The following is a 27,604-nucleotide window of genomic DNA, read 5'->3' on the forward strand; positions in this document are numbered from 1 at the left end:
GGGTTCAATTCCAATTAGGATGGGGGGGGTCTTAAAGCTTCAGGACATCAGGAGATAATTGGCCCCATTCAAATGGATCGATTGTTCTGGATTGCCCAGGTGAAGCCAGACTTTCTCACACTTCACCTGATGAAAGAGCAGCACTCCGAAAGCTTGTGATTTCAAATACCCTGTTGGACTTCAACTTGGTTTTGCAAGATTTAGTTCTGGCACATAAATCACCTTATATGGGATAAGGTTACGTGCAGACAATACACCCGAAAATGGATCTCTGGTGGAATTCCTGATGTCCGGCAGGACAATTCCATTTGGTGGCACAGTGGTTAGCACTGCTGCCTCACAGCGCCAGAGACCTGGGTTCAATTCCAGCCTTGGATGACTATATGTGTGGAGTTTACACTTTCTCCCCGTGTCAGTGTGGGTTTCCTCCGGGTGTCTGGTTTCCTCCCACAGTCCAAAGAAGTGTAGGTTAGATGGATTGACCGTGATAAATTGTCTCTTAGTGTCCAAAAATGTGCAGGTTACGCGAGGCTACAGGGATTAGGGAAAATGAAATGAAATGAAAATTGCTTATTGTCACAAGTAGGCTTCAAATGAAGTTACTGTGAAAAGCCCCTAGTCACCATATTCCGGCACCTGTTCGGGGAGGCTGGTACGGGAATTGAACCTTGCTGCTGGCCTGCCTTGGTCTGCTTTAAAAACCAGCGATTTAGCCCTGTGCTAAACCAGCCCCTGGAGGGTTCTCGTTCAGAGGGTCAGTGTAGATTCGATGAGCCAAATTACCTCCTTCTGCTCTGTAGGGATTCTATGGGTGTTGTGACCCCCACTCAGCGACCTCATTGGCTGAGGGCCAGAGAAACCTCTGAAAGGGCACAAAGAGCGGGATAATAATCTTCATTATTGTCACAAGTAGGCTTCCATTAACATTGCAATGAAGTTACTGTGAAAATACCTGAGTCACCAAACTCCATCGCCTATTCAGGTATACAGAGGGAGAATTCAGGATGTCTAATTCACCTAACAAGCACGTCTTTCAGGATTTGTGAGAGGAAACCGGAGCACCCAGAGGAAACCCCCAGGCACAGGGAGAACGTGCAGACTCCGAGAACAGGACATCAGACAGTGGAGAAGACCCCATGGTGGACCAGAGAACAGATGCAAGGGCCCTGGGATGACTTGAGACCGAGGATTGGGTCTCAGCTTGATCCAGTTCATCAGCATGGGTGATATTAGAATCCTGGGCATATTCTAGATGGGATAATTTGGGGGTGGGGGGATTTTATCTGGTTTGAAAATAAACTTGGGTTGAATTGTGAACCTGTGTCTGTCCTTTGTTCATCTCTCAATAAAGGACACCGGATTAAAATATTTCACTAACAAACTTGGTGGTCAAATTTATCATTTAGACGTACCGTTGCAGAATTTGGTCCTGTCCTTCACAAGTTATGATGTGGCGATGCCGGAGATTACTTCACAAGATAGTAATGGGCACCTTAACTTGGGTGGGGGGAACGCATCAATGCCGAGATTAAAAGAGGGGGGGAGGAGAAGGCGGCCTGATGAGACCTGCCGAATATTTCCAAGCACGGTTTTTTTTATTGAAGAGTGCAGCGTTAGGTTGGTTTTGAGCCAGGTTGGCTTGAGTTTAAAAATGAACTGGTCAAGCTCCGGACCAGAGACGTTAAAGGGAAAATGCTGGAAAATCTCAGCAAGTCTGGCAGCATCTGTAGGGAGAGAAAAGAGCTAACGTTTGGAGTCCGATGATGACTCTTTGTCAAAGCTGGGCAGTGGAGAATTTTCTGGAGGCAGTGGAGAGCCATGTGCTGGAGGCGGGCGGGCCGGTGGGCGGATCTTGTGCAGCTTTTTCTTCCCCTCCCTCTCTGGAAAGTTCTGCGGCCCGCCTCCCATTATCACACTCGCCAAACGGCCGAGAGTTTGCCAGACGTTCCGGCTGCGTGCAGAAACCGGGCGTGTTACCGCCGCCAGACCCTGCACCCAAAACAACAAAGAACGAAAAAAAAACACACCTTTCTTTTGTGAAAAGGAACAGTTTGGAGCGGAAGGATGACTGCCGGGGAAGAGAAGACCGAGCAGCAGATCCCGATCGAGGGGGAGGATATCAGCCCCAAGAAAGATGGAGGAGTTCTAAAGGTAAGAGCCGGAATCAGCAGCAACCCCCCCACCCACCTCCCTGCAACTGAAATCCGGGTTAACTCGGAAATCCTTACCCACTCTGGCCAAATTTATATTTGACTCAGGTTTTTTTTGGGGGGGGGGGGGAAACGGCGGACAGCAGCTCCGGGTCGCCCGTGCACACGAGGTGCCTTGAGGGGTTTCGATTGAATCATGGAAGCGTGAGCTGCTGTTTTGAGGCCAATTTTTAAAAACCTGGCGTTTCTATAATGGTTGATTTTTCCCCGCCCCGTTCGGAATGGGCTGCCTGATCCAGATGTTGGCCCGGTGTGGGTGAGAGAGAGAGAGAGCCCGTCTGGCGCTCCCCTTTCCCCGCGGCGTGGTTGCTGGGCGGTTCAAACGGCAGCCAGCACTGCGGGATGTGCGAGCGGCCCCACCGCAGCCAGGCTCCTTCCTGTCTTAACAAACACCCACCCTGCCCCATAAAACAACCAAATTCATGTGGGTGCTCAGCACATTATCTCACCCCCCTCCCCGGGCTCTTGTTGAAATGGGGGTTTACCCGTCCAGCTCGTTCTGCCTCACTTCAGCCTGAAAGGGTTTTCCGACTGCGATCGATTAAGCTTTTTTTAAAAAAAAATCAAGTACCCAATTCTCTCTTTTTCCAATTAAGAATTGGGAAGAATGGGCAAATTCCACTCAGACAGTGGGCTGGGATCGAACCTGGGTCCTCGGCACCCTGAGGTAGTAGTGCTAAACACTGCGCCCATGGTTGATGAAGCTGAACCCATTTTGAGCAGTGTAGATTTTGAAATTTAACAAACAGAAGGTGAAAACTGAATTATTTTTTTAAAAGAATTTTATTGGAATTTTTTACAGAAAATATAACAAGTATAGCAACAAGCAGCAATATGCAACTAACAGCCCCATAACACCCACAATTCCCCCCATACCGTAACATCACATGCATCACACTCCCCCCACCCCCCCCCCCAAACAAGAGAACTTAACCATAAATTAAAATTAAATAAATCAAATTTAAATAAAATAAGCAAACATAATCAACGTCCCGTCCCCCCACCCACCCCCCCGGGTTGCTGCTGCTACTGTCCCAGTACCCTATCGTTGAGCCAGAAAGTCGAGGAAAGGTTGCCACCGTTTAAAGAACCCTTGCACCGATCCTCTCGGGGCGAATTTAACCTTCTCAAGCTTAATGAAGCCCGCCATGTCATTGATCCAGGTCTCCACGCTTGGGGGCCTCGCGTCCTTCCACTGTAGCAAAATCCTTCGCCGGGCTACTAGGGACGCAAGGGCCATTGAAAACTGAATTATATATGGTACTCGTTAACTTAATGTTACCTTGTGTGTGCTCTGGTTTCCTCCTACAGTCCAAAGATAAGCAGGTTAGGTCGATTAGCCATGCTAAATTGTCTCTTAGTGTCCAACGGTTAAGTGGGGTTTATTGGAATAGGATGGGGGTGTGGGTGCTGTGCGCTTTCATAGGGTCGATACAGCCTCAATGGGCCGAATGGCCTCTTTCTGCCGTAGGAAATCTATGACCCTTCTATATATCGACAGTTGAGGGAGGGAGGGGGTCTTGTAAATTGGGACGAGCTGATACAGGCCTGACATCCTTTCATTGTGATCTCCCTACGTTTTAGTTTTGAAATTAAGAACTTCATTCTTCCTTCTGCCGCATGTGCTCACCCAAGGCAATACGCAGTAGGAAGAAATAGTTTCCCATTCCAGCTGCCAGTATTGGTTAGGTAGTCTAAAACTCCACCTTCAGATCTGGAAAAGGTATGCGGAATTAATTCAGAGCCTTTGTATTCTTTATACTGAGTTCCTGAATTAATTATGTTGTTATGGAAAGGTGCCCTTGTAGAATCTTGTATGATAAAATCAGGCTGTTTGGTTCATCTGGTCTTTGCCGGTGTGATCACAAGAGCCACCCATTGTAACCTAAGTCCTACTCACTTCTGTTACACTTAATTGAAAGAAAGACAATATTTATCAGATTCCCTTTATTAAAAATGGCCTTTGCTTCAGTAACCCTTTCTCTAATTAGATTTTGTGATCTCAAGTCACGCTTCATAACTATAATTTCTAGAATCGTAGGAGGCTTACAGCACAAAAAGAGGCCCATCATGTCTCTGACAGTCATCAATCCCATTTTCTAACACTTTGTCTGTAACCTTGCATGCTATGATTCAAGTGCCCATCTAGGTGCTTCTTAAATGTTGAGTGTTTTTGCCTCCGACACTTTCAGGGAATGAGTTCCAGATTCCTACCACCCTCTGGGTGAAAGTTTTTCCTCAAATCCCCTCTAAATCTCCTGCCACTTACCTTAAATCTTGGTTATTGACCCCTCTGCTAATGGAGAAAGATTCTTCTTATCTACTTTCTATGGTCCTCATAATTTTGTACACCTCAATCAGGTTCTCCCTCAGCCTTCTTTGCTCTAGGGAAAACAACCCCAGCCTAGCCAGCCTCTGCATAGTTGAAATGCCCCTGCACCCTCTCATCCTTCCTATCGTGTGGTGACCAGAACTGCATTCAGTCATGCTTAGGCTAATAAAGGCAAGTATTCCATCGGGGAGGCAGTGGTGTAGTGGTATTGTCACTGAACTAGTAATCCAGGGACCCAGGTTGGAACCCCACCATGGCAGACGGTGAAATTTGAATTCAATTAAAAGTTTGATGATGACCATGAAACTATTGTTGATTGTCGTAAAAACCCATCTGGTTCACTAACGTCCTTTTAGGGAAGGAAATGTGCCGTCCTTGCCTGGTCTGGCCTACATGTGGTTGACTCTGAAATGGCCCAGCAAGCTGCTCAGCTCAATTCAAGGGCATTTAGGGATGGACAATAAATGCTGGCCCAGGCAGCAACACCCACATCTTGTGAACAATGTTTTTTAAAAATATGCCATCTTAACCATCTGTCCTGCTACCTTTAGGGATCTGTGGACTGCACCCTAAGAACCCTCTGGTCCTCTGTACTTCCAAACATCCAAAAGTTCATTGCGCATGCCCCTGACTTATTGTACTGATGCTTTTCAGGGCTAAATTCCATTTGCCACTGTTCTGACTAGCCATGCATATCATCCTGAAATCTAAGGCTTTCGTCCTCACTATTTATCACACCACTAATTTTCATGTTATCTGAGAACTTAATGATCATACCTGCTACTTTCATGCCTAGATCATTGATGCATACAAAGGACAAGGGGGCGGCACGGTGGTGCAGTGATTAGCATTACTGCCCAAGGTGCTGAGGACCCGGGTTCGATCCTGGCCCTGGGTCACTGTCTGTGTGGAGTTTGCATAGTCTCCCCGTGTCTGCATGGGTTTCACCCCCACAACCCAAAGATGTGGAGCTTCAGTGGATTGGCCACACTAAATAGCCCCTTAATTGGGGAAAAAAATTAATTGGGTACTCTAAATGTAATCAATAAAATTAAAAATACAAGGGACCCAGCACTGATCCCTGCAGACTTCCAGTCACAAAAACAAACTTTGACCAGCACCCTCTGCCTCCTGCCACTTAGCTAATTTTTGGATCTAATTTGCCAAATTGTCCTGGATTCCCATGGGCTCTTGCCTCCCTGGTCCGTCTTCCATGCAAGACCTTGTCAAAAGCCTTACTGAAGTCCATGTCATCTAACTCAACTGCACTACCCTCATCCACACTTAGTCGCCTCGGAAACTTTAATCAGATTTGTTAGACATGATCTCTGCCTGATAAAACCATGCTAACTATCCTCAATCAATCCTTGCCTCTCAGTGGAAATTAATTCTGTCCCTCAGAATTTTTTCCCAATAATTTCCCTACCACTGATGTTAGACACACTGGTCTGTAATTACCTGCTTTATCCCTACTTCCCTTTTTGAATAATGGTACCATGTTAGCTGTCCTCCAATCTTCTGACATCTCTCTAGTGGCCAGGGAGGATTTGAAAATTAGCACCGGAGCCCCTGCAATCTTTTTCTCCTTTATCTCACACAGCAGCATAGGATGCATCTCGCCTGGGCCTGGGGATTTATATACTTTTAAGCCTACTATAACAGCTAACACCGCCACCCTCTCGTTGCTAATATGTTCAATTATATCACAGTCCCCCTCCTTTATTTCTATAAAGTGAACACAGATGCAAAAAAACTCATTTGAAACCTCACCTAAGTCTTCTGGCTCTCCCATACATTACCACTTTGTTCCCGAATGGGCACTACTCTTTACCCTCTTGCCCTTAATATACTTGCAAAACACCTTGGAATGTTCCTTTATTTTGCCCACCAGTGTTTTTTTTCACTCTCTAAATTTCTTTTGTAAGTGCCCTCTTGCACTTTCTATACTCTTGTAGGGCTTCCACTGTTTTGAGCCGCTGTATCTGCCATAAGCCTCCCTTTTTTCCTTGTCCAATCCCGTATATCCTTTATACCCGGAGTTCTTTGGACCACATGGACACTCTCGCTTTCCTTTTTGAATGACTCCCTCTGTTCTGATGTAGACTTTCCTTCAAGAAGATGCTCCCACTCTGCTTTGGCCAGTCCCTGCCTTATATTAAAATCAGCCTTTCCCCAATGCAAAACATTTATATCCGGTTCATCTTCACTCTTCCGTAACTCCTTAAACCATACTGAGTTATGGCCGCTATTACAGAAATGCTTGGTAATATCCTGATGAATTTACAGTGCACTTTTTCCGTTGATTTTGAGTCTTGGGAGCACAGTCTCCTATTCCAAGATAGTGAGGGAAGTCATTCCAAATCATCTTTTTGTGTTACATAAATGACCGAAATAAGAAACAGCAAACAGAAAAACATCCACAGTTCAATGTGCAAGAATTTAATCAGTGTAAATGGGAAGTTTGTGGGAAAATTAGTTGGTTTATTTCTGCATTTGTCCTTTTCGACTCGAGTTTAACAATTTGACGATGGATGTGTGGATCCTATGTGAAATGAGTTTGGGCACCAAGTTCGATGCAAATTCCACTGTGCAAAACGAGATGTAATTCAGTGAGAATTGATAATTCCATAAGGATTGCTATTCTAAGCCAGAAAGTCAGGGCAGCATGGTAGCATTGTGGTTAGCATAAACGCTTCACAGCTCCAGGGTCCCAGGTTCTATTTCCGGCTGGGTCACTGTCTGTGCGGAGTCTGCACGTCCTCCCCGTGTGTGCGTGGGTTTCCTCCGGGTGCTCCGGTTTCCTCCCACAGTCCAAAGATGTGCGGGTTAGGTGGATTGGCCATACTAAATTGCCCGTAGTGTCCTAAAAAGTAAGGTTAAGAGGGGGGTTGTTGGGTTACGGGTATAGGGTGGATACGTGGGTTTGAGTAGGGTGATCATTGCTCGGCACAACATCGAGGGCCGAAGGGCCTGTTCTGTGCTGTACTGTTCTATGTTAGTTAGGGAAGAATAGAACTGAAGCCTACCTTTTGTAAACTATATTTATAGGTTACACATTACCTCCTAACCCAATAACCACATTTTTGTTGTATGTCTAGTTTTAGGGGCACAGTGTTAATTCCCACCACTGCATGCAATTAAACATAAGCCAATGGTAATTGTATGAGAGCAATGCAAATGAAATTGTACAGTGAGTTCTGATTAAAACATTTAGGAGTGCTGGATACAGCTGTGTTCATTCAATATTTTTCTAACGTGTTCTGTTCCTGAAAATTGTCATCCTACTTTGAAAAGTTCAAATCAATAAAAAAAAATTGCTTCAGCGACTTCCTACGTGATATGCGAGATCTGATGGAGGATAATAGAATGATAAAATAAGCAGTAATCAGACATATTCTTAAAAGGATTTTCATAAGATAGAATTAAAATACTTCTGTGATCTTTAACTTAGTTATTCATAATCTCGATGACTTGTACCCTTAATCCTAAAAATATGTTTAACCATTAATCTTTACATGCCTTTCCTCTTTCAGCTGATCAAAAAGGATGGCATTGGTGATGAGACCCCAATGACAGGAGATAAGGTCTCTGTCCACTATACTGGGGTACTGTTAGATGGAACTAAATTTGACTCAAGTAGAGATCGAGATGACTATTTCACATTTGACCTTGGCAAAGGTAAGATACTTTTGATTTATTGTGTTCCTTAAAGTTTCCTGCCTCTAGTAGAACAGCAAGGGCAGGAATTTTCTCAGCTTTTTCTGCTCCATTACTGTAACTTCAGAAATGAATTGAAACACCTGTTTACACATGTCCATTCAACATGAACACCAGAGAAATAGAGAGATAACTAGTTTTGTTTAGTGAACATCTTTTCAGTTTCTGGGGGAGAAGACTTGTGTAGTGGCCATTCGGCCTTTTCAGAGGTACTGTATTGTGTACACTGGGTATACATCAACCCTGATCTTACTGTTTGAATTACGATTGCTGTTTTTGGTTATTATTTGAATTGGGCTCAATTATTGATTCAAGTCGGGCAGCACGGTGGCGCAGTGGTTAGCACTGCTGCCTCACGGCGCCGAGGTCCCAGGTTCAATCCCGGCTCTGGGTCACTGCCCGTGTGGAGTTTGCACATTCTCCTCGTGTTTGCATGGTTTTCGCCCCCACAACCCAAAGATGTGCAGGGTAGGTGGATTGGCCATGCTAAATTGCCTCTCAATTGGAAAAATGAATTGGATACTCTAACAAAAAAAATTTTTTTAATTATTGATTCAAGTCGCATCAAGCGGGAGAATGCCATGCAGAAGTTATGAAATCTCTAAATGGGCAGGAGAGTCATTTGCATATTCGCTGTCTTTTGCCAGTAATTCTAAAGAATATATATTGCAGTCTAGGTGTAGGCTGCATGCAGTATTATTAGAAAATCCTTTATTTAACCTTTACTATAGTTGATATAGGTATTCTTGATGGGGCAATACCATCCTAGCAGTGCAGAGTTTTGTGGAGCTTTGAACTCTTCAAGGGAAGGGATATTGATTCTGCAGAATTAACACTTTTGTGTCCACCGAGTTTCATAGTGCAAGTTATAAGCAGGTACAATATCTGCCTCTCCGCTTGCCCATTAAGCACTCCCAAGTACGACTGTGTTCAGTGTTGACTGAATCTTCCTGCCCAGGCATAACGCGCGCTGTACATGTGGAAAATCATGCTCCAATCCTACTTCAGTAATGCCCATTAATCTTGCCTCAGAAATGCTCACCATATTGTGCCAATGATACTTATTATTCTTTTTGTATTAGCTTAGAATTGTAAGCAGTATTGTACTGTAGGTTCAAAATACTGGGAGCTAGATGGAGTCATTTTAGATGGGACCCTACAGCATCAGAGATATTGCCAGGCTAGTAGTGTTCTTATTAAGGTGCAGATAGTGTTAGAATCCAAGTGGTCAGCACTGCTGCCTCACAGTTCCAACGGCCCGTGTTCAATCACGGCCAGGGTCACTGTGCGTGTGGAGTTTGCACATTCTCCCCGTGTCTGCGTGGGTCTCACCCCCCACAATCCAAAAAATGTGCAGGTTAGGTGGATTAACCATGCTAAATTGCCCCTTAATTGGGGAAAAAAATAATTGGGTACACAATGTATGAAAAAAGGAGAACCCACTGACTCATCGAGTTCCCAATGGAAGTTTATTTTTATGTATGTGATATTCTATTGTATCATGTAAGACATCAATGTTGATTTTCATGTGACATAAAATTTGTTCCGCTGAATAAGGGTCCACTTAGACTGAGGGTGATTCATTTTTTTTCTGTTGAGGCCATTGCACTTTGACGAAGGGACTGAAGTATCAACTTTCCTTTCTTTGAACAGGGCAAGTTATTAAAGCATGGGACATTGCTGTGGCCACCATGAAGATCAACGAAGTCTGTCAAATCATCTGTAAACCAGAATATGCCTATGGCTCTGCAGGCAGTCCACCAAAAATTCCACCCAATGCCATTCTCGTATTTGAGGTACCTACTTTTTAAAAATAACTTAATTTCCCTTTCAACAGGGATCAATATCTAAATATTTATACCCTGTTTATTGCTAATTGTTGAAATTTGACTGTTTTCCATTTGTAAATTTATTTGTAGAATTTGTTAATTATATTGAATCATATAAAGCATGATTATTATGTGATTAGCTGAGGGAAATCTCATCACAGAGCAAACCAGTTGCTGTGTGCTATATTGATTCTTAAACAAGCTTTGGCCTCATTATTACTGGATCGATTACTGTACAAGGTTTGTTAGCGCCATATAATATTTAGAGATGGGAATTTGATTGTAATGTCCCATGCACTCATCAAGGAGAAGGCAAGGTAGAGAAGTGTCTTAAGCTAAAGAATACATCTTGAATTGTTGTAAATTCTCCATGAAAGTGAAGTGCTCTGTGGTGATATTTGACACCATTTCTGTTATTCCTCTTCCTTTTTAAGATTGAGCTTTTTGAAATCAAAGCAGAAGATCTGACGGAGGATGAAGATGGTGGAATTATTCGCCGAATCCGAAAGAAGGGAGAAAGTTACTCTAAACCTAATGAAGGAGCATCTGTTGAGAGTAAGAGGCTACTTTTTACCCATATCATTTCTTGCCACTACCTTTTTTTTTAGAGTTCGCTTGCAAGGCATATCAGCAATCCAGCTGCATATATGTACTGATAGAAAAGCCAAGCCTGAAAACCGTCTCCCATTTATTGCTGTTCATGCATCAAGCCAGAACCAACAGCCTGACCCATGTTTCCTCCAATCCACTTTTTCCCAAGTGAACTCTTTGAAGGATAGCATGGTGGTGCAGTGGTTAGCACTGCTATCTCATTGCGCCGAGAACCCGGGTACGCTACCAGCCCAGGGTCACTGTCCGTGTGGAGTTTGCTCATTCTCCCGTGTCTGCGTGAGTCTCACCCCCAGAACCCAAAGATGTACAGGTTAGGTGGATTGGCCACGCTAAATTGCCCCTTAATTGGGGGGGAAAAATAATTAGGTACTTTTAATTTTAAATAAGATAGATCGTTGAATTGTGGGATGGGTGGGTGCAAGGTTAGCAACTTAGGATGTAGCCACATTGTGGGAGAGGGGAAAGACTGAATTTGGTGGAAGGAAGAACTGAGGAATAGTGAAGACATGGAACTAGGTAGTGGCCTGGAACTCTTGGGATGAGGAAATTAAAGTCATGACCTCAGTGGGGTGGGGAGAAGATGGTAAGGAACCTGGAGGTTATTATGGAATTAGGGAAAATGAGAGGCAATATAAACAAAAAGGTACAATTTGGAAATGAGTACAGGTAAGGGAAACCTGCAGGTATACATGAACAAACCTCAAGGTGGCATAACGAGGAGATGGCTGTTAGAAAGCACAGTGGTTAGCACTGATGCCTCACAGCGCCAGAGACCTGGATTCAATTCTGGCCTTGGGTGGCTGTGTGGAGTTTGCACGTTCTCCCAGTATCTGCATGGGTTTCCTCCGGGTGCTCCAGTTCCCTCCCACAATCCAAAGATGTGTGGGTTACGGGGATAGAGCGGGGGAGTAGGCTGTTTCGGAGGGTTGGTGCAGACTCTTTATGCCAAATGGCCGCCTGCACTGCAGGGGTTCTATGGAAAGCTCACAGGATCCATGATTTTATTGATAGAAACATCACGTACAAAATAAATTAGATTTGTTTAAACCTTTTATACATAGAACATTACAGCGCAGTACAGGCCCTTCGGCCCCCAATCACTTGTCCTGCCCATGCTGGTTCAACTTCAGTTGGCTCTGCGGCCAATTCTATACACCACACTTTTTGAAGGCTATCAAGTCCTTGGAGAATTTATTTGAATGGCAAACCCCCCCCCCCCCCCCCCCCCCCCCCCCCCCCCCCCCCGTCATACAGAGAGACTTGAGAAACTGGGTTTGTTCTTGGCACAATACAGTACATATATTTTTTTTCAAATAAAGTACCCAATTCACTTTTCTTAATTTAAGGGGCAATTTAGCATGGCCAATCTACCTAAGCTGCACATCTTTGGGTTTGTGGGGGAGACACACACAGGCACGAGAAGAATGTGCAAACTTCACACAGACAGTGGCCCAGGATCGAATCCGGGTCCTCTGTGCCGTGAGGCAGCAGTGCTAACCACTGCACCACCATGCCGCCCTTCAGTACATTTATATTTTATTGCAGGAAATGACTATTACAGTGTTGCCCTGGTCAGTATCTCATCTTTCACCCTCCTATGAACATGAGCTCATCTACAACTCTGCTGCACGTATCTTAACTCACAACAAGTCCTGTTCGTTCATCAATCTGGTGCCTACTTACATTGGCCACCAGTGCAGCAAGTCCTCAATTTTTAAATCGCCGTTGTGTTCAAATTACACCATTCCTCACTCCTTCCGATGTGAACCAGGAACACTGTCAGTGCATCTGACACAGAATTGAGTGTTGGCCCCTGAAAGTAGTGTTATTACTGTGTACTTTCATTGACTGCCTGACAAATCACCAGATCCTATTACACGTAGAATAATTCAACAACAGCCAGGATCAAATGACCCATTCCAGACACACTGTTTGATTGGGTAGTATCTACCACTTGGTTTCAAAGTGGAGTGGCTGACCACAGTTAGCCTTGTGGGTTACAGGGACTGTGTGTTTATTGAAAATGTAGCCGAAGATATACTTTGTAACCTGTGTTTTTCTTTTTGCCAAAGCGATCTGTGTACGTTTTGAAGATGTGGAAGTGAAAGAGTATTGTACTATGAGTCAAACTTTTCATGTTTAGTTTTTTGTTGTTAAAAGCTAATTAGAATTCCTGTGACAGTTCATCCACGTTTTCTGAAAGAAAAATAACAGTTACTGTCTTTTGAGTCAGGGTTCCATTCTGGAATCTTCCCGTCCAGTCGTAACACCAACTGGTATCGTAACATAAGGTGTGGATAGGGAAGGTGGTACAGTAGCACATGGTTAGCATGAGTGGCATCACAGCATTCGGAACTGGGGGTGGTATCACCATTCCTGGGCCTCCTGCAACTAGTTTGATCAGTTTCAGGGGTCAGGTGAATTTTCTGTTGCTTCACAGAGCCAAGGACCCGGGTTCGATTCCCGGCTTGCGTCGCTGTCGGAGTCTGCATGTTCTTCCCGTGTCTCTGTGGGTTTCCTCCGGGTGCTCCGGTTCCTTCCACGAGTCCCGAAAGATGTGCTTGTTAGTTGAATTGGACATTCTGAATTCTCCCTCATTGTACCCAAACAGGCGCCGAAGTGTGCCGACTAGGGGATTTTTGCAGTATCTTCATTGCAGTGTTAATGTAAGTCTACTTGTGACACTAATAACGATTATTATTTTTAAAATAAATTCAGAGTACCCAATTCATTGTTCCAATTAAGGGGCAATTTAGAGTGGCCAATCTGCCTAGCCTGCACATCTCTGGGTTGTGGGGGCGAAACCCACGCAAACGTGGGGAGAATGTGCAAACTCCATACGGGCAGTGACCCAGAGCCGGGATCAAACCTGGGACCTCGACGCCGTGCTATCCACTGTGCTGCCCATGATTATTATTGTTGTTGAAAGCCTTGATAAAGTTCAAAGGCGTGCTATGTAATTGCCTAGTTTAGAAGCCTTTATTTACAATGATATGCTTTGTGCTAGAACTATATTTATCTGAAAAAATGCAGACTGAGGGAATTCACTTGATGTCTGTAGTGGGGGAAGGAGAAATGTCGTCACCCCTGCAGTGTGTATTGATTTGCTACAAACATTCAAAAATGAAATTGGAGAAGTCCTAACTGAGTGGCATTCAGAACTGGGGGTGGTATCACCCATTCCTGGGCCTCCTGCAACTTGTTTGATCGGTTTCAGGGGTTAGGTGAATTTTTAAGAATTTCTTTCACCTTCATTTGAAGTAGTGCCTCTGCCGGAGGAGCGCATGGCCGGAGGTGGTAGGTGGGCATGTGTAGCCATTGTTTACCTTACTTGCACCAGGACAATATGTAATAGGATTGGTGCCCCAGCTTTGACTGTAATTTTCATTCTAATGTCTTTTAGACGAGAAGACCCTCCTTATTACTCCTAAAGTTGTCTTTTACTATAACACCTGTATTTCCACTAACCTTGGGCTGGATTCTCCGACGACCCCCCCCCCCCCCCCCCCCCCCCTCCCCGCCGTGGGGTCGGAGAATCGGCCGGGGGGGGGGGGGGGGGGGGGGGGGGGGGCGGTGTGACCGCCGGCTGCCGAATTCTCCAGCACCAAAGATTCGGCGGGGGTGGGAATCGCGCCACGCCGGTGTCTCTCCTCTCTCCTCCTCCTCCCCCCCCCCCCCCCCCCCCCCCCCCCAAGGGCGATTCTCCAGCCTGTGATGGGCCAAAGTCCCGCTGCTGTAATGCCAGTCCCGCCAGCGTGAATTAAACCACCTCCCTTACCGGTGGGGTCCTGGGGTGATCTGTGCCGTGGGGGCACTCTTTTCCTTCCGCGTCGGCCATAGCCTCCGCGATGGCATACGCGGAAGTGACCCCTCCCCAACGTATGCACGGGGATGACGTCAGCAGCCGCCAGCCGGCGAAGTCCCTTCGGCCCCGGCTGGCGTGGCGCCAAGGCCTCTCACGCCAGCCGGCGGGACGGGAACCACTCCGGCACAGGCCTAGCCCCTCAAGGTGAGGGCTTGGCCCCTAAAGGTGTGGAGAAATCCGCACCTTTAGGCCGGCCCGACGCCAGAGTGGTTCACGCCACTCCATCCTGCCGGGGACCCCCGCCCCGCCGAGTAGGGGAGAATCCAGCCCCTTATTCCCACAGTTTAGTTTAAAGTAGTATTCCAGATTAATCTTTTTAATAATTGTAGAATTTACATTAAAAATGAGGCCCATCGAGTCTTCGAAAGAGCACCCTACCTAAGCCCACACCTCCACCCAATCCTTGTAACCCAGCATCCCCATCTAACCTACGGGCAATTTATCATGGCCAATCTACCAAACCTGCACATCTTTGGACTGGGGGAGGAAGCTGGAGCACCCGAAGGAAACCCACGCAGACACAGGGAGAACGTGAAGACTCCGCACATACAGTGACCCAAGTCGGGAATCGACCCTGGGACCCTGGTGTGTGAAGCCATAGTGCTAACCACTATACAACCATGCTACCCCAATGTTTCCTTTAGAGAGACTCTCCCCTGTTCTGTAATCCTCTTGAGTTTCAGTTTTGCCAGAGATATACTCAGACCAAATGCAATAAAGTATATTCCAATAAGATTAATGTGTTCAGTGTTCTATGACGTAGGGCTGGTTTAGCTCAGTGGACTAGACAGCTGGTTTGCAATGCAGAACAAGGCCAGCAGCGCAGGTTCAATTCCCGTACCAACTTACCCAAACAGGCGCCAGAATGTGGTGACAAGGGGCTTTTCACAGTAACTTCATACTTGTGACAATAAAAGATTATTATTAATATCTACGCAAGAGCATCTTATCTGAACCGAATGTTATGCTGAACTGAATATTATGCACTTTTCTGTGGTTCTGCTGGTACACAAAGACAAGGCCAGATCTGAGTTGTTAAACTGTTTTATTTTGTAGACAACAAATGAAAATATAGATTAACTGTTGCAATCACCTTTTACAAACTTCTCTTGATTTCACTTGGCTACTAAGTAGCCATGGTGCTTAGTCCTATTAGTGGGCTGACTTCATTATTTTTGGCATTATCTTCCCTTCTAGGCAACTCTGCACTGTTGAAACTGATCTTATGTGACTTCGCTCCCAGCTCCAGGCCCATGTATGGACTTCAGCTGCTTATTTTGACTGCCTAACGCTTACCCCTCTTCTGAAAAATGTCTTACCTCCTTCCCTGTTCTTGGATTTTATTTTTTGTTCCGTTTCCTACGCATACCTGCTGAAAATATGCTAGGTTATCTCCTGTTGAGTTTACATGAATAGAATTATTGCCACCATAATGGTTGCAGTTCCCTTAATAGGCTAAATTGATTAATATTCCTGATGGTGTGCACAACAATAAGGCTGGTTAATTCATTAACATGTCAACTCCTCTTCTCCCATTTCAGTGGCTGCAGTCTTGTCATATTTTAAACCTGGGGGAAAAAGCCTCAATTCTAGCTTATTCTAGATCTTTTCTATGACAAAAGCTATAGCTACGGGCTGGGAGGAACTCTAGTTTCTGTGTTACCACAAGCTGAGGATTTGCCAGTGGCACTTGCTGTGTCCTGACAAGGAGAGACTTGCAACACCATATGTAGGCTGAAAATGAGAAGCAAACTAGCATATAAGCAGGAAACATGCTAATCCTCTTCACCCACATATTAGATGCCTCACATTTAATATGCAACGGTAGCATAGTGGTTAGCACAATTGCATCACCGCTCCAGGGTCCCAGGTTCGATTCCCGGCTTGGATCACAGTCTGTGTGGAGTCTGCACGTTCTCCCTGTGTGTGCGTGGGTTTCCTCCGGGTGCTCCGGTTTCCTCCCACAGTCCAAAGATGTGCAGGTTAGGTAGATTGGCCATGCTTAATTGCCCTTAGTGTCCAAAATTGCCCGTAGTGTTGGGTGGCGTTACTCGGTTGTGGGGATAGGGTGGAGGTGTGGGCTTGGGTAGGGTGCTCTTTCAAAGAGCCGGTGCAGACTCGATGGGCCGAATGGCCTCCTGCACTGTAAATTCTATGATTGACTTGTTCGACATAGATTAAAGCTTCACAAGAGGTCCTAGTACATGCATTATGAAGCCCAAGGGAGTGAACCCTGAAAAAATACCTAGAGTGGAGCCCAAACGCAGACTAATGTCTAAATATGCCGTGGGGCAAATTAATCCCACACTGCTCCACTGCAGAGGCAAAAGACCAGTTCCACGAGGCACTTGACATTTTCATCAGAAGAATCCCTATGTCAGGACATCTGCTTTTGCCCTAAACTCTGGAATTTCTTTGCTACACTTCTCTACCTTGCTTTGTTCTTTTTAGGACACTGTAAAACCTACCTCTGGGTCAGTTTTGGTCATCTGTCCTAATCTCCTATTTGACTTGGTGTCAGTTATTTGCAATGTCCGATGAAGCAGTATTAAGTACTGTAAAATACAATTTGTTTTTGGTTCCCAGTTACCACTGATATTTTGTTCTCTTCCTACAAATTGCAACGTACTCATTTAAATAGACTACCATTTCCTTGTTATCCATTATAGTTTTGTCAACTGTTGACTCTAATATGGCCCCAGTTCCCTTTAGCCTTCTTTCTCTATTTGGTTATAAACTTTATGATATCCTTCAAGTTTATTTTTTTATTTATTTGTTTTGCAGCACAATTCATCCAAATAGTTTGTAAAAATATATTTGGAACACCTAAAACCACTGTTCAATTGTTTGCAATTTTTAAAATGTCATGGCTGCCACCGGAAGTCTAAGAGTAGAAGCTCATTGGCAGACCAACAATGATTGCCGCTTTGTGGAAAATCCAAGCCATTGTATTATACAACATTTTTATTAGATGGTTAGATGATCAAGCAATGCAACATTTTCCAGTAGATGATGGTAGATTTTAAAAAAAACCAAGAAACTAGCAATGTTTTATTTGCGAGTTCACTCAGAACTCTGACTTAAAAAGAAAGGACAGCCATTCAATTTCCACATTTGAGTACAAACCACGCGAATGAAATGGAGTGTGCTTGAATCAAGGCAGCTCTTTGCTGCAGAAAACTGAGTGTAGGTTTACGCAGTTGATTTTCCTTTAAACCATTCCCGTCTCTTTATTTCAGTCCATTTGGAGGGAAAATATCAGGGTACAACCTTTGACAGTCGAGATGTGTCATTTATCATTGGCGATGGTGAAGAACACAACGTTCCTCCAGGAATTGAGAAGGCATTACAAGAAATGGAAAAAGGAGAAGAGGCTATTATATCGCTAAAACCAAAGTAAGTTTAAATATAGCGCCTTTAGAGATCACTTATTCACTCCTGTCTAAAACAGTAGCCAAGCATGTTATTGGGCAACGCAGATGAAGGGTCAAGATTGTTGGCCTCAAGGTTTGAAAGAGATAGGAGAGAAGACTAGGTGAACCAATAAATAATAGGTGGTCCCGGGTGTGTTTTTAAAAACCTGTTGAAAGCAGGTAGAATGGAATACTGAAGGGAATAGTTTCCTGAGAGCACTATATCCAAGTAGGAGACAATTTGGTGAGTAAATTTTAATGATCTAAAGGTGCAGGAAGATGAAAAAATGTGCAGAATAATATATTTGCTGCTTTATGAGGAATGAGCGAGGGTATGGACCATGGGTCCACAATTAGTATCACTAAAATAGTGGTCCTGGATGGAACACAAATTGACCACCGGTAAGTCAGTTCTGCTAGGTAGTATTATTGATGACACCGTCCATTACTGTGCTAATGATTAGAGTAGATTGAAGCGGCAGCTGTGCAGAATGGATTTGTCCTGCTGTTTTGTGAACAGGATGTGCTGAGGCAGTTTTCCACTATGCCAGGTACATCATTGAGAATGTTGGTGGAGACACGCCCTCTTGTTAAAAGCTTGATTGTTCCCCACCATTCATAACTGGATGTGGCAGGAGAGTAGAGCTTTGGTTGTGGGATTTCATGCTGCTTCCCATGTTTAGCATGCATGTAGTCTTGCAGCTTGCCAGGTCAGCACTTCATTTTTAGGTGTGCCTCATGCATGCTATTTGTTATGGTCAGCCCGAGGTGAGATTCCCCAAAAGTTGTTGATCCATATGAAACCCTTCGATTTGTCACTGGGATAACCACCCCAAAATTGTTATCGACCCAGGTGAGATGGGATGACTGGCTCCATGTCTTTATTCAACCCACCATCTGCTGGTAGGAACAAAGGTTTAATCTAACAAGATTCCCTTTCCCTTGGATAACTTTTCCAGACCCAGTAGTTATGTTTCAAAAGGAACCAATTTATCCAGATTTTCTTGAATTGAGATAGAGTAAGTATCTAAAAAGGCAAGGAAAAATGGTAAACACATGCATCTACATTCATACAGATTAGAAGTAATAATTTGGTCCAATAATAAGTAAGTATAAATAAAAGATTATCCAGAACAGTCCTGGAGTTACGAGGAGTAGATGATGCGCATTATTTCCATTCAGATTGAATTCAGTATAATTGTATTCTAGCGAATAGTTGGTTCTTCGGGCGATCTGTGGTTTGGTAGAGATTTCAGTTCTTTTTCTAGCTGTGATCTTTCTATTGGCTGATCGACCTCTACTGTAAGAGTGTTTTGGATGTTCCTGGATGGGATAGCCATTGTTATTTTGTCTTTACCAGAGATAATCCGTTTTTGGATTATTTTAGAATTGCCTTGTCTGGAACCACAGGGAGGACTTGCTTCCATTGTTCTTTAGAGAAAGACGGACGCAGCAGATACTTGGGAACTCCACAGCCTCAAGGTTCTCCATCCTGACTTGGAAATAAATAGCCGTTCCTTCATTTTCGCCTGGTCAAAATCCTGGAATTTCCTCCCAAATAGCGCAGTGGGTGCACATGCACCTCGGAGACTGTAGCTAGGACAGAGCAATAAACACTGGACTAGCCAACAATGTCCATATCCCATAAAATGTTATCTTATTCAAAATTCTGCAGCCATTCCTGTCAGTGTCTAGCTTTATATTCTCAGCTGTTTTTGAGGTCCATTTTAAAAAGTAAAACTCGGCGGTGCGAGAGTCCCATTATGGCCACATTTAGCATGGTGTTTCTCGGTGCCTCCAGCACCGATAACTACCTCGCTATTAAATGACACTTTTAAAAAAAAATTTAGAGTACCCAATAATTTTTTTCCCAATTTGGCCAATCCACGTAACCTGCACATCTTTTGGGTTGTGGGGCGAGATACACACAGACAATGAGATAATATGCAAACTCCTCATTGACAGTGACTCAGGGCTGGGAACGAATCCAGGTTCTCCGTGTCGGAGGCAGCAGTGCTAGCCACTGCGCCAACGTGCCGCCCCTGATGGCACCTCTTTTTTTTGGCCTCTGCGAGGAACAACCCATCGAGGCCGCACTTGCCTTCATTTTCAGCGCTGTTGAGCTCAATTCGTCAGTGCAGGAAGAGATTGGGGTGCCATTTTTAATTGAAGGCCCGATCTCCCAGTCCCCCACCCCTGGACAGCTACAATGTACCTATATTAGGGGTCCTTCAGCCCCACCTCATAAGGGCAGGGCACCTCGGGGCTCGAACCTTAGCACGGACAACCTTCACCTTGTGCTGCCCAGGCACCCTGGTAGTGCGAGGATTATCAGATAGCAGTGCCAGGGTACTAACCTGCCCAGAACTTGACCACTCTGGGCCTCCAATGGCCTGAGACATGTTTGTTTGGACCAGTACTAAACGGGGCCACTGCGAGTTCTCCAAGGCACAGCCGTTTGAGCCCAAGGCCTCCGCAGCATCGGGCGCATATTTGCAATGAGGCTGACTGATTACTTAAATATGTAAATCTGGATTTCGCCCAGTGAGGGTGAAATTCAGATCACAAAGTCTCACGAGATCTTGTTCGAGAAGCCTCTCACAAGATCTGTTCAATCTCGCACCAGGTCTTTCTTTGTAAAGTCCAATATTTGCATGTATTTTTATTTTTTTCTCCATCGTAAGTTATTGTATAAGCAGGGTTGATTCCTTGGCTTGATGGCAATAGTCGAATGAGGGGTGTTCCAGGCCATGAGTTTACACGTCATGATGCGATACAAGTCTGCTGATGACCCGCAGTGCCTCATGGATGCCCAGTTTTAAGCTGCTAGACCTATTCTGAATCAATCTCATTTAGCACAGTAGGAAGTATCACGCATCACAGTGGAGAGTGTCCTCCAGTGTGAAGCAAAAATGTCACCATAAATACTGTACAATGACCACTTTCACCCAGACTGTCATTGACCAACGTATCTGCAACGGGTGAATTGTTGAGAATGTGGTTCTAATTCGCTTTTCCTCCTTGTGTTTGTTCGCTCATTACCTGCTACGGGCCCTGTCTGACAACTGTGTCCTTCAGGATTTGAGCAATTTTACTAATGACTATATCCTATCCAGAATATATTCTGTACCCTTGCTACCTCCATATTTCTTTCAAGTGGTGTTCAATATGGGGGCATGATTCCTCAACTGGGGAAGGACTATTGGTGGTCCATCAACAGGGTGTCCATCCTTGGCCTGATGTCATGGAACCTCATGGGGCCCAAAGTAATTGTTCAGTTCTCGCAGGTCCACTCCTTCCTGTTTTGCCACCACCTTTTCATGGGTTTGCCAGTGGAATAGATCAAATTTAGGAATGGTGACAGAGGAGTCTGGAACATCGGCTGTAAGATAGCATTCAGGAGTATGACCACGTCAGGTTGTTGCATGGCAGTTCTCTTAATTTTGGTGCAAGTTTCCAGATGTAACCGAGGAGGATTTTACAGGGTTGACTGAGCTAGGGTGTGCCTGTGTCATGTGCAGTATCATTGATGATACAGGGCGGTCCATCGGTTTAATTCATGTGGTTTTATAAAGCTATCTGGATTGCAAGGCCTTTTAGAGAACCGATAAGAGTCAACCACAGTGGGGAAGACATGTAGAAGCCAGACTGGCTAAGGACAGCAGATTTCCTCCCCTAAAGGACGTTAGTGAATCAGATGGCATCAACAGGAACTTCATGATCACCATTGCTGGTATAACATTTTTAATTCTAAATTCATGTAATGAACAGAACGTAAATCCCCATGGTGGGATCTGAGCTCTGGATCATTAGTCCAGGTTTTTGGAGTGCTAGAGATAAATTTCTGCCTAGCTCCCTAAATTCTGATTTCACGGTGCCCACCTACATTGGTACCAATGTGAACCATGACCTCTGGCTATTCACCCCCCCCGCAGCCACTCTGTGACATCCTTGGCCATGGCACCAGGGATGCAACATCACCCTCCCCTCTTGAGTTTTGCTCGTTTGGACAAAGGCTGTAATGAGGTTTGGAGCCGAGTAGACCTGGCCGAACCCAAACTGAACAAAAAAACAGTGAACAAATCCCTTGAGTTCCATTTGAGAATTGCACTTGATTCAAAATGGCCCAGGGCATACAACTGTGCAAAATGGGTTTTAATGTAAAAATTGTTGTCATGGATGGACAGTGATGGCAAATCTATTTTCATAAAGCAGCAGGACGGCTGAGAACATGGATTTGTTTTGCAATATCCAGACTAGAAGAAAATAAAGCTGTAACCAAAACTGCAGGATAACCAAAAGTTCAGCAAATTGGAGAGACATACACACTTAAAAAATACAGGTAGCAAATTGGGAAGTCAAGAGCCACCATGTCCAAAAGGTGATGTTCATGAGATACCAACTTCTTGAGAAACTCTGATGTTGAAGAATTGCAATAAATAAATTTACACTTCATCAAATGGAATTGAGAAGACCCAGGTAATTCAGCTAATGCACTGCTTGAAGAATGGAAGTTGAATGACTTGATGGTGATTGATTTGAAAGGGGTTGCTACATTGAAACGGGAATTATTCGTCCTATTGAAGAGAAGAAGGTAGAATCCTGAGATTTGTAATAAGGCATCAATGGTTTACATTTTTTTTTAAAGTAATCCCGGAGATGAGTGATTGGGTGAGAAATAAGGAGTAAGGATTATTTATGAATAGAATAACGGATTATGGCATTTGGTGATTCTTTTGAATACTTCTCTGACCTAGTGTTGTTCATATAGGTATGGATTTGGTGAATCCGGAAACTCAAAATTGAACATCCCGCCAAGTGCAAACCTGGTGTATGAAGTTGTATTGAAAAACTTTGAAAAGGTAAGAAACAGCCAGGTTACTACTTGTCTTATGGCACCAGATATTCTGCTGCACATCGTCTGCATTGAAATTAACACTTTAACTGACCCGAGTGTTGACCAGATTAATTTTATTCCAGACTGTATACAACATGATTCTTTTGAGGAGAAGAGGCCAATCAAACATTAGAAACCAAAAAAGAAAATGCTGGAAAATCCCAGCAGGTCTGGCAGCATCTGGAGGGAGAGAAAAGAGCTAACTTTTTGAGTACAAGTCAAAGCCTTGTAGTTGAAACGTCAGCTCTTTTCTCTCCCTACAGATGCTATCAGATCTGCTGAGATTTTCCAGCATTTTCTCTCGGTTTCAGATTCCAGTGATTTTTGTTTTATCTAATTATCATTAGAACTCTTTATGTATATTCTGGAAAAGTTGGGAGCAACCACCCTCAAAGTTTCAACTTCTAATGTGAGGAAATTGGATGGGATGGTGGGTGGTCAATAATTGTGCTAAAATATTTGTCAGGAGGATGTCACAGTAAATCCTGTCCTTGCCTAATAATTTTTGTGCGCTTTGCAGTGCAGGTTATTTGATTAATGACCAGAAATTCAAATCCTGGGGGTATTTTTTTTTTCCATGGCTCACTCCGATTGGAGTATATCTATGACTCTGAAGAAGAGTCACGCAGGCTCGGAATGTTAATGCTATTTTCCCTCTCCAGACATTGAGTTTTTTCTGTATTTTCTGTTTGTTTCAGATTCCAGCATCCGCAGCATTTTGTTTTAGATCGGTGATTGGTTGCCCCTGTAGTAGTTTTTAAATTATGTATGAAATTTTTTTTAAAATATTTTATCAGGCAAAAGAGTCTTGGGAAATGAACATAGATGAGAAGCTGGAGCAGTCTCTCATTGTCAAAGAGAAGGGAACGTTATATTTCAAGGTAATACGATTAGAGTTAAAACATGTTTTCCTGTGTCTTAGATAACCCACTCGTTCCTGGTATTAGTCCAGTAAGCCTTCTCTGAACTGTTTCCAATACATTTACATCTTGAATAATGAGGCCAATACTGTACAGAGTACTGCAGATCTGGTTTCACCAGTGTCCTGTACAACTGAGGCAAAAACCCAAAACTCATTACTTCTGTATTCAATCACCCATGCAATATTCTTTTTAACTTGGAGTAACCAATTCATTTTTTCCAATTAAGGGACAATTTATCATGGCCATTTCACTTACCCTGCACATCTTTTGGGTTGTGGGGGCGAAACCCATGCAAACACGGGGAGAATGTGCAAACTCCACACGGACAATGACCCAGAGCCGGGATCTAACCTAGGATCTCGGTGCCAAGAGGCAGCAGTGCTAACCAGAGCCACCGTGCTTCCCTTCCTTCTCTTCTCTCCCCCCCAGCAATAATGATAATAATTATAAAGCCATAGAGTTTTACAGTACATAAGGCGGCCCTTCGGCTCTCATTGCGTCTACACCAGCCATCAAACACCTATCCTAATCCATTTTCCAGATCTTGATCCGTAGCCTTGTTTCAAGTGCTCATCTAAATGATACTTAAACGTCGTGAGGGTTCCTGCCTCTGCCACCCTTTCAGGCAGTGAGTTCCATATTCCCACTACTCTCCGTGAGACTACTATTTCCTCAAAACCCCACTAAATGTCCTGTCCATGACCTTAAATTTATGCCCCCTGTTATTGACTCTTCCACAAAAGGGAAAGGTTTCTTCTGATCTATATCTCATAATTTGTACACCCTCATCAGGTCCCCCCTCAGTCTTTTCTGCTTGAGGGAAAACAATCCCAGTCTAGGTAGCCTCTCTTCATTGCTGAAATGCTCCAACCCTGGTAACATCCTGGTGAATCTCCTGTACCCTTTCTAGTGCAGTCACACCTTTCCTATAGTGCGATGACCATAACTTCACACAATACTCAAGCTGTGGCCTATGTACCGTTTTATACAGCTCCCTCATAAACTCCCTGGTCTTTCATATTCTGTGTCCCAGCTAATAAATACAAGTATCCTTTCTTAACCACTTTACCTACCTATATACCTCCTTTGTGGGTACCAGAACTGAACGTCGGCTGGGGTCTCCTCGGCGACGCCGATAGATGCCGGGTGTCTGTTTGATCCGGCAGAGGCAGGAGTAAGACTTAACTCGGCAAGACGAAATCCAGCCCATTGTGGACTGGATCCAGATCGCGACGTCTCAGGATCATGTTGGATCTCGCTGGGCGTAACGGCTATCAGGAAGCCCGGGCGCAACGCAGCCAGTAGATTGCACCCCATATCATCCCGTAATCTAAAGCTTTCCTCCTCTCTATTTACCACACACCAATTCTATTAGCTTTCCAAATTACTTGCTGTATCTGCATACCAGCCTTTTGTGAATTGCGCAATAGGACACAGATCCCTATGAGCCCCAAATCTCTCATGTCTCAACTGTCCATCTGCTCCCGCCCCCTTATCCATTAATATCCAAGAGTTCAAAAATCTGTCTTCCTCGGCCTTTTAAATATATTTAAAATATATTCTCGCGTTTTCCTGACATCAGATGTCAAACCACAAGTCCCCTGTTTTCTCTCCCAGTCTTTCTTGAATAGTGATGTTTTAACTTCCAATCTGCTGGGACCATTCTAGAATATCCAGGGAATGTTGGAAAACCATCACCAGTGCGTCCACTGTCTCCCTAACAACCAATTTTAAACCCTTGGATGTAGGCCTTCAGGTCTGGGGTCTGTCAGATTGTAGCCCCTTGAGTTTCTCCAATACTTTTCCTTTGCTGGTATTAATTACCCGAAGTTAGCCCCTTGGTTGTCCTCTGTTTCTGGATTATAATTCCAGTTTTCTACTGTGAAACCTGAACAGATATTTAATGTTTGTGCCTCTGCTATTTTCCCTAACACTCCCAGTCCTCTGACTTGATACCATTCTTTCCAATAATATAAGCCTTTATTTTTTTAAATCTAATACAATACTTAACTTCCCTACTAAGCCAGGAATGGGTCTTTCTTGCTGAGTTTCGCATTATAATGAAATGAATTATTTCTTTAAATGTTTCGCACCATTTATTTATTGCCATACCTTTTAGTCTATTTCCGCAGTCAACCTTAGCCACCCCTCCCATCTTTCATTCTTCTAAACACCAATCTAGTGAATCTTGCTGTACAGTCTCCAATGCAAGTGGACACAAGTGCAATAGAGAAAACAATCTCTTACTTGTATTGACATTTGCCTCAAACATTATCCTATTCCTTTTCCATCTGCAATGTAACATGTTGATACTTTGCTGAGTAATTTAATAGTGGTTAAGAATTGCATCTGGAAATTCATTTTAAAATGTGTACCAAAATACTTAACTCGTACTGATTTTCAGCTAATCATAACATGTAGTTAGTTACCTGTCAGAATTGGCAAAGTCGCGATTAATAATATAATAATAATAATCGCTTATTGTCACAAGTAGGCTTCAGTGAAGTTACTGTGAAAAGCCCCCCAGGCGCCACATTCCGGCGCCTGTTCAGGGAGGCCGGTACGGGAATTGAACCCACGCTGCTGCCTTGTTCTGCATTACAGGCCAGCTGTTGAGCCCACTGTGCTAAACCAGCTCCTGATTGGAGCAGAGTGGGAAGCTGCTGGAATCTTACAGTTCTTGGTCACTGAGAATTATTTTATTCTTCCTTCTTGTAACTGAAAACTTTGTGTAACTTATGGTTATTTTTACCAGGTGCGCAAATATAAGCAAGCCACTATCCACTACAAGAAAATTGTTTCTTGGCTGGAACATGAGAGTGGACTAAATGAAGAAAACCTAAAACAATCCAATGCATTGAGGCTAGCGGCCCATCTCAACCTTGCCATGTGCTACATCAAAATGGATGAGAATTTGCAAGCTGTAGAGAATTGTGAGAAGGTGAGGAACTTTTTTTATGTCTAATGTACAAATTAATTGTAAAGATGAATGGCGCATGCGTTTTCTTAATGTATCACTTTTGATGCAGATCTGCTTCCAAATTTAGAAAGACCTTGGATATAATCCATGATTCATGCTATGTAGCCTAAAGTCATAGAAAGACCACATTTGGCTTTCATGCCGCAGGCCTAGAGTATAAAGGGAGTCCCTGCTCCTGATTGCTAGTCAGTAGTACTTGCTAGAAAATGGCTGTTTGATTTTCAGGTGAGATGCACATGAGGCTTGTTGCTTCTTGCAGTTACACTCAAATTCATGTATATTGACTATTTGGCATAGTACTCGAGGGTGGCCATTGATCCTATCAATTCATAGAATCCCTGCAGTGCAGAAGGAGGCCATTCGTCCCATCAAGTCTGCACTGACCCTCTGAGAGAGCACTGCACTCAAGCTCACTTCCCCACCCTCTCCTTAATATAACCTACACATTTCTTTTTGGACACTGAGGAGCAACCTGCAGTGAATAGTCCCCGGACTATAACAAAACAGCCTATCTGCCTATAAATTGACAATATCAGTTTCCGTTCGAGAAATTGAATTGTCATTTTGAGTCATGAGAGGTTATAATATGTGACTAGTGGCAATAATAGCATCATATCCAAGTTTGCAAACACACTTTTATGTGAAAGCAGTGTAAATAGAAGCATAAACTTACAATGCGATGATTAAGTGAGGGGGCAAAACTGGCAAATGAATTTCAGTATAGGCTAGTGTGAGGTCACCCACTTTAGCCCAAAAAAGAGAGATTGAGTCCTTTCTAAATATGAAAAGCTACAAACATTGGAAATTTTAATTATCTTAAGGTTCC

The 27,604-nt window shown here is 44.0% G+C and overlaps 1 protein-coding gene across 2 annotated transcripts in view; it reads left to right on the forward strand.

The window, feature by feature from the left end:
• Positions 1-1,892: 1,892 nt before the first annotated feature.
• Positions 1,893-27,604, forward strand: part of fkbp4 (FKBP prolyl isomerase 4) — a 32,705-nt gene continuing 6,993 nt past the window's right edge. The window contains exons 1-8 of one of the 2 annotated variants that reach the window (XM_038780244.1): positions 1,893-2,151; positions 8,076-8,220; positions 9,913-10,055; positions 10,523-10,643; positions 17,805-17,961; positions 22,750-22,840; positions 23,673-23,756; positions 26,554-26,739. In XM_038780244.1, the coding sequence (XP_038636172.1) occupies positions 2,065-2,151; positions 8,076-8,220; positions 9,913-10,055; positions 10,523-10,643; positions 17,805-17,961; positions 22,750-22,840; positions 23,673-23,756; positions 26,554-26,739 (1,014 nt within the window). In that variant the 5' untranslated portion in view covers positions 1,893-2,064. The remainder of the gene's footprint in view (positions 2,152-8,075; positions 8,221-9,912; positions 10,056-10,522; positions 10,644-17,804; positions 17,962-22,749; positions 22,841-23,672; positions 23,757-26,553; positions 26,740-27,604) is intronic. The other variant, XM_038780243.1, reaches the window with a different exon arrangement.

Source organism: Scyliorhinus canicula, chromosome 20 (assembly GCF_902713615.1).
Source record: "Scyliorhinus canicula chromosome 20, sScyCan1.1, whole genome shotgun sequence".
Taxonomy (NCBI): Eukaryota; Metazoa; Chordata; class Chondrichthyes; order Carcharhiniformes; family Scyliorhinidae; genus Scyliorhinus; species Scyliorhinus canicula.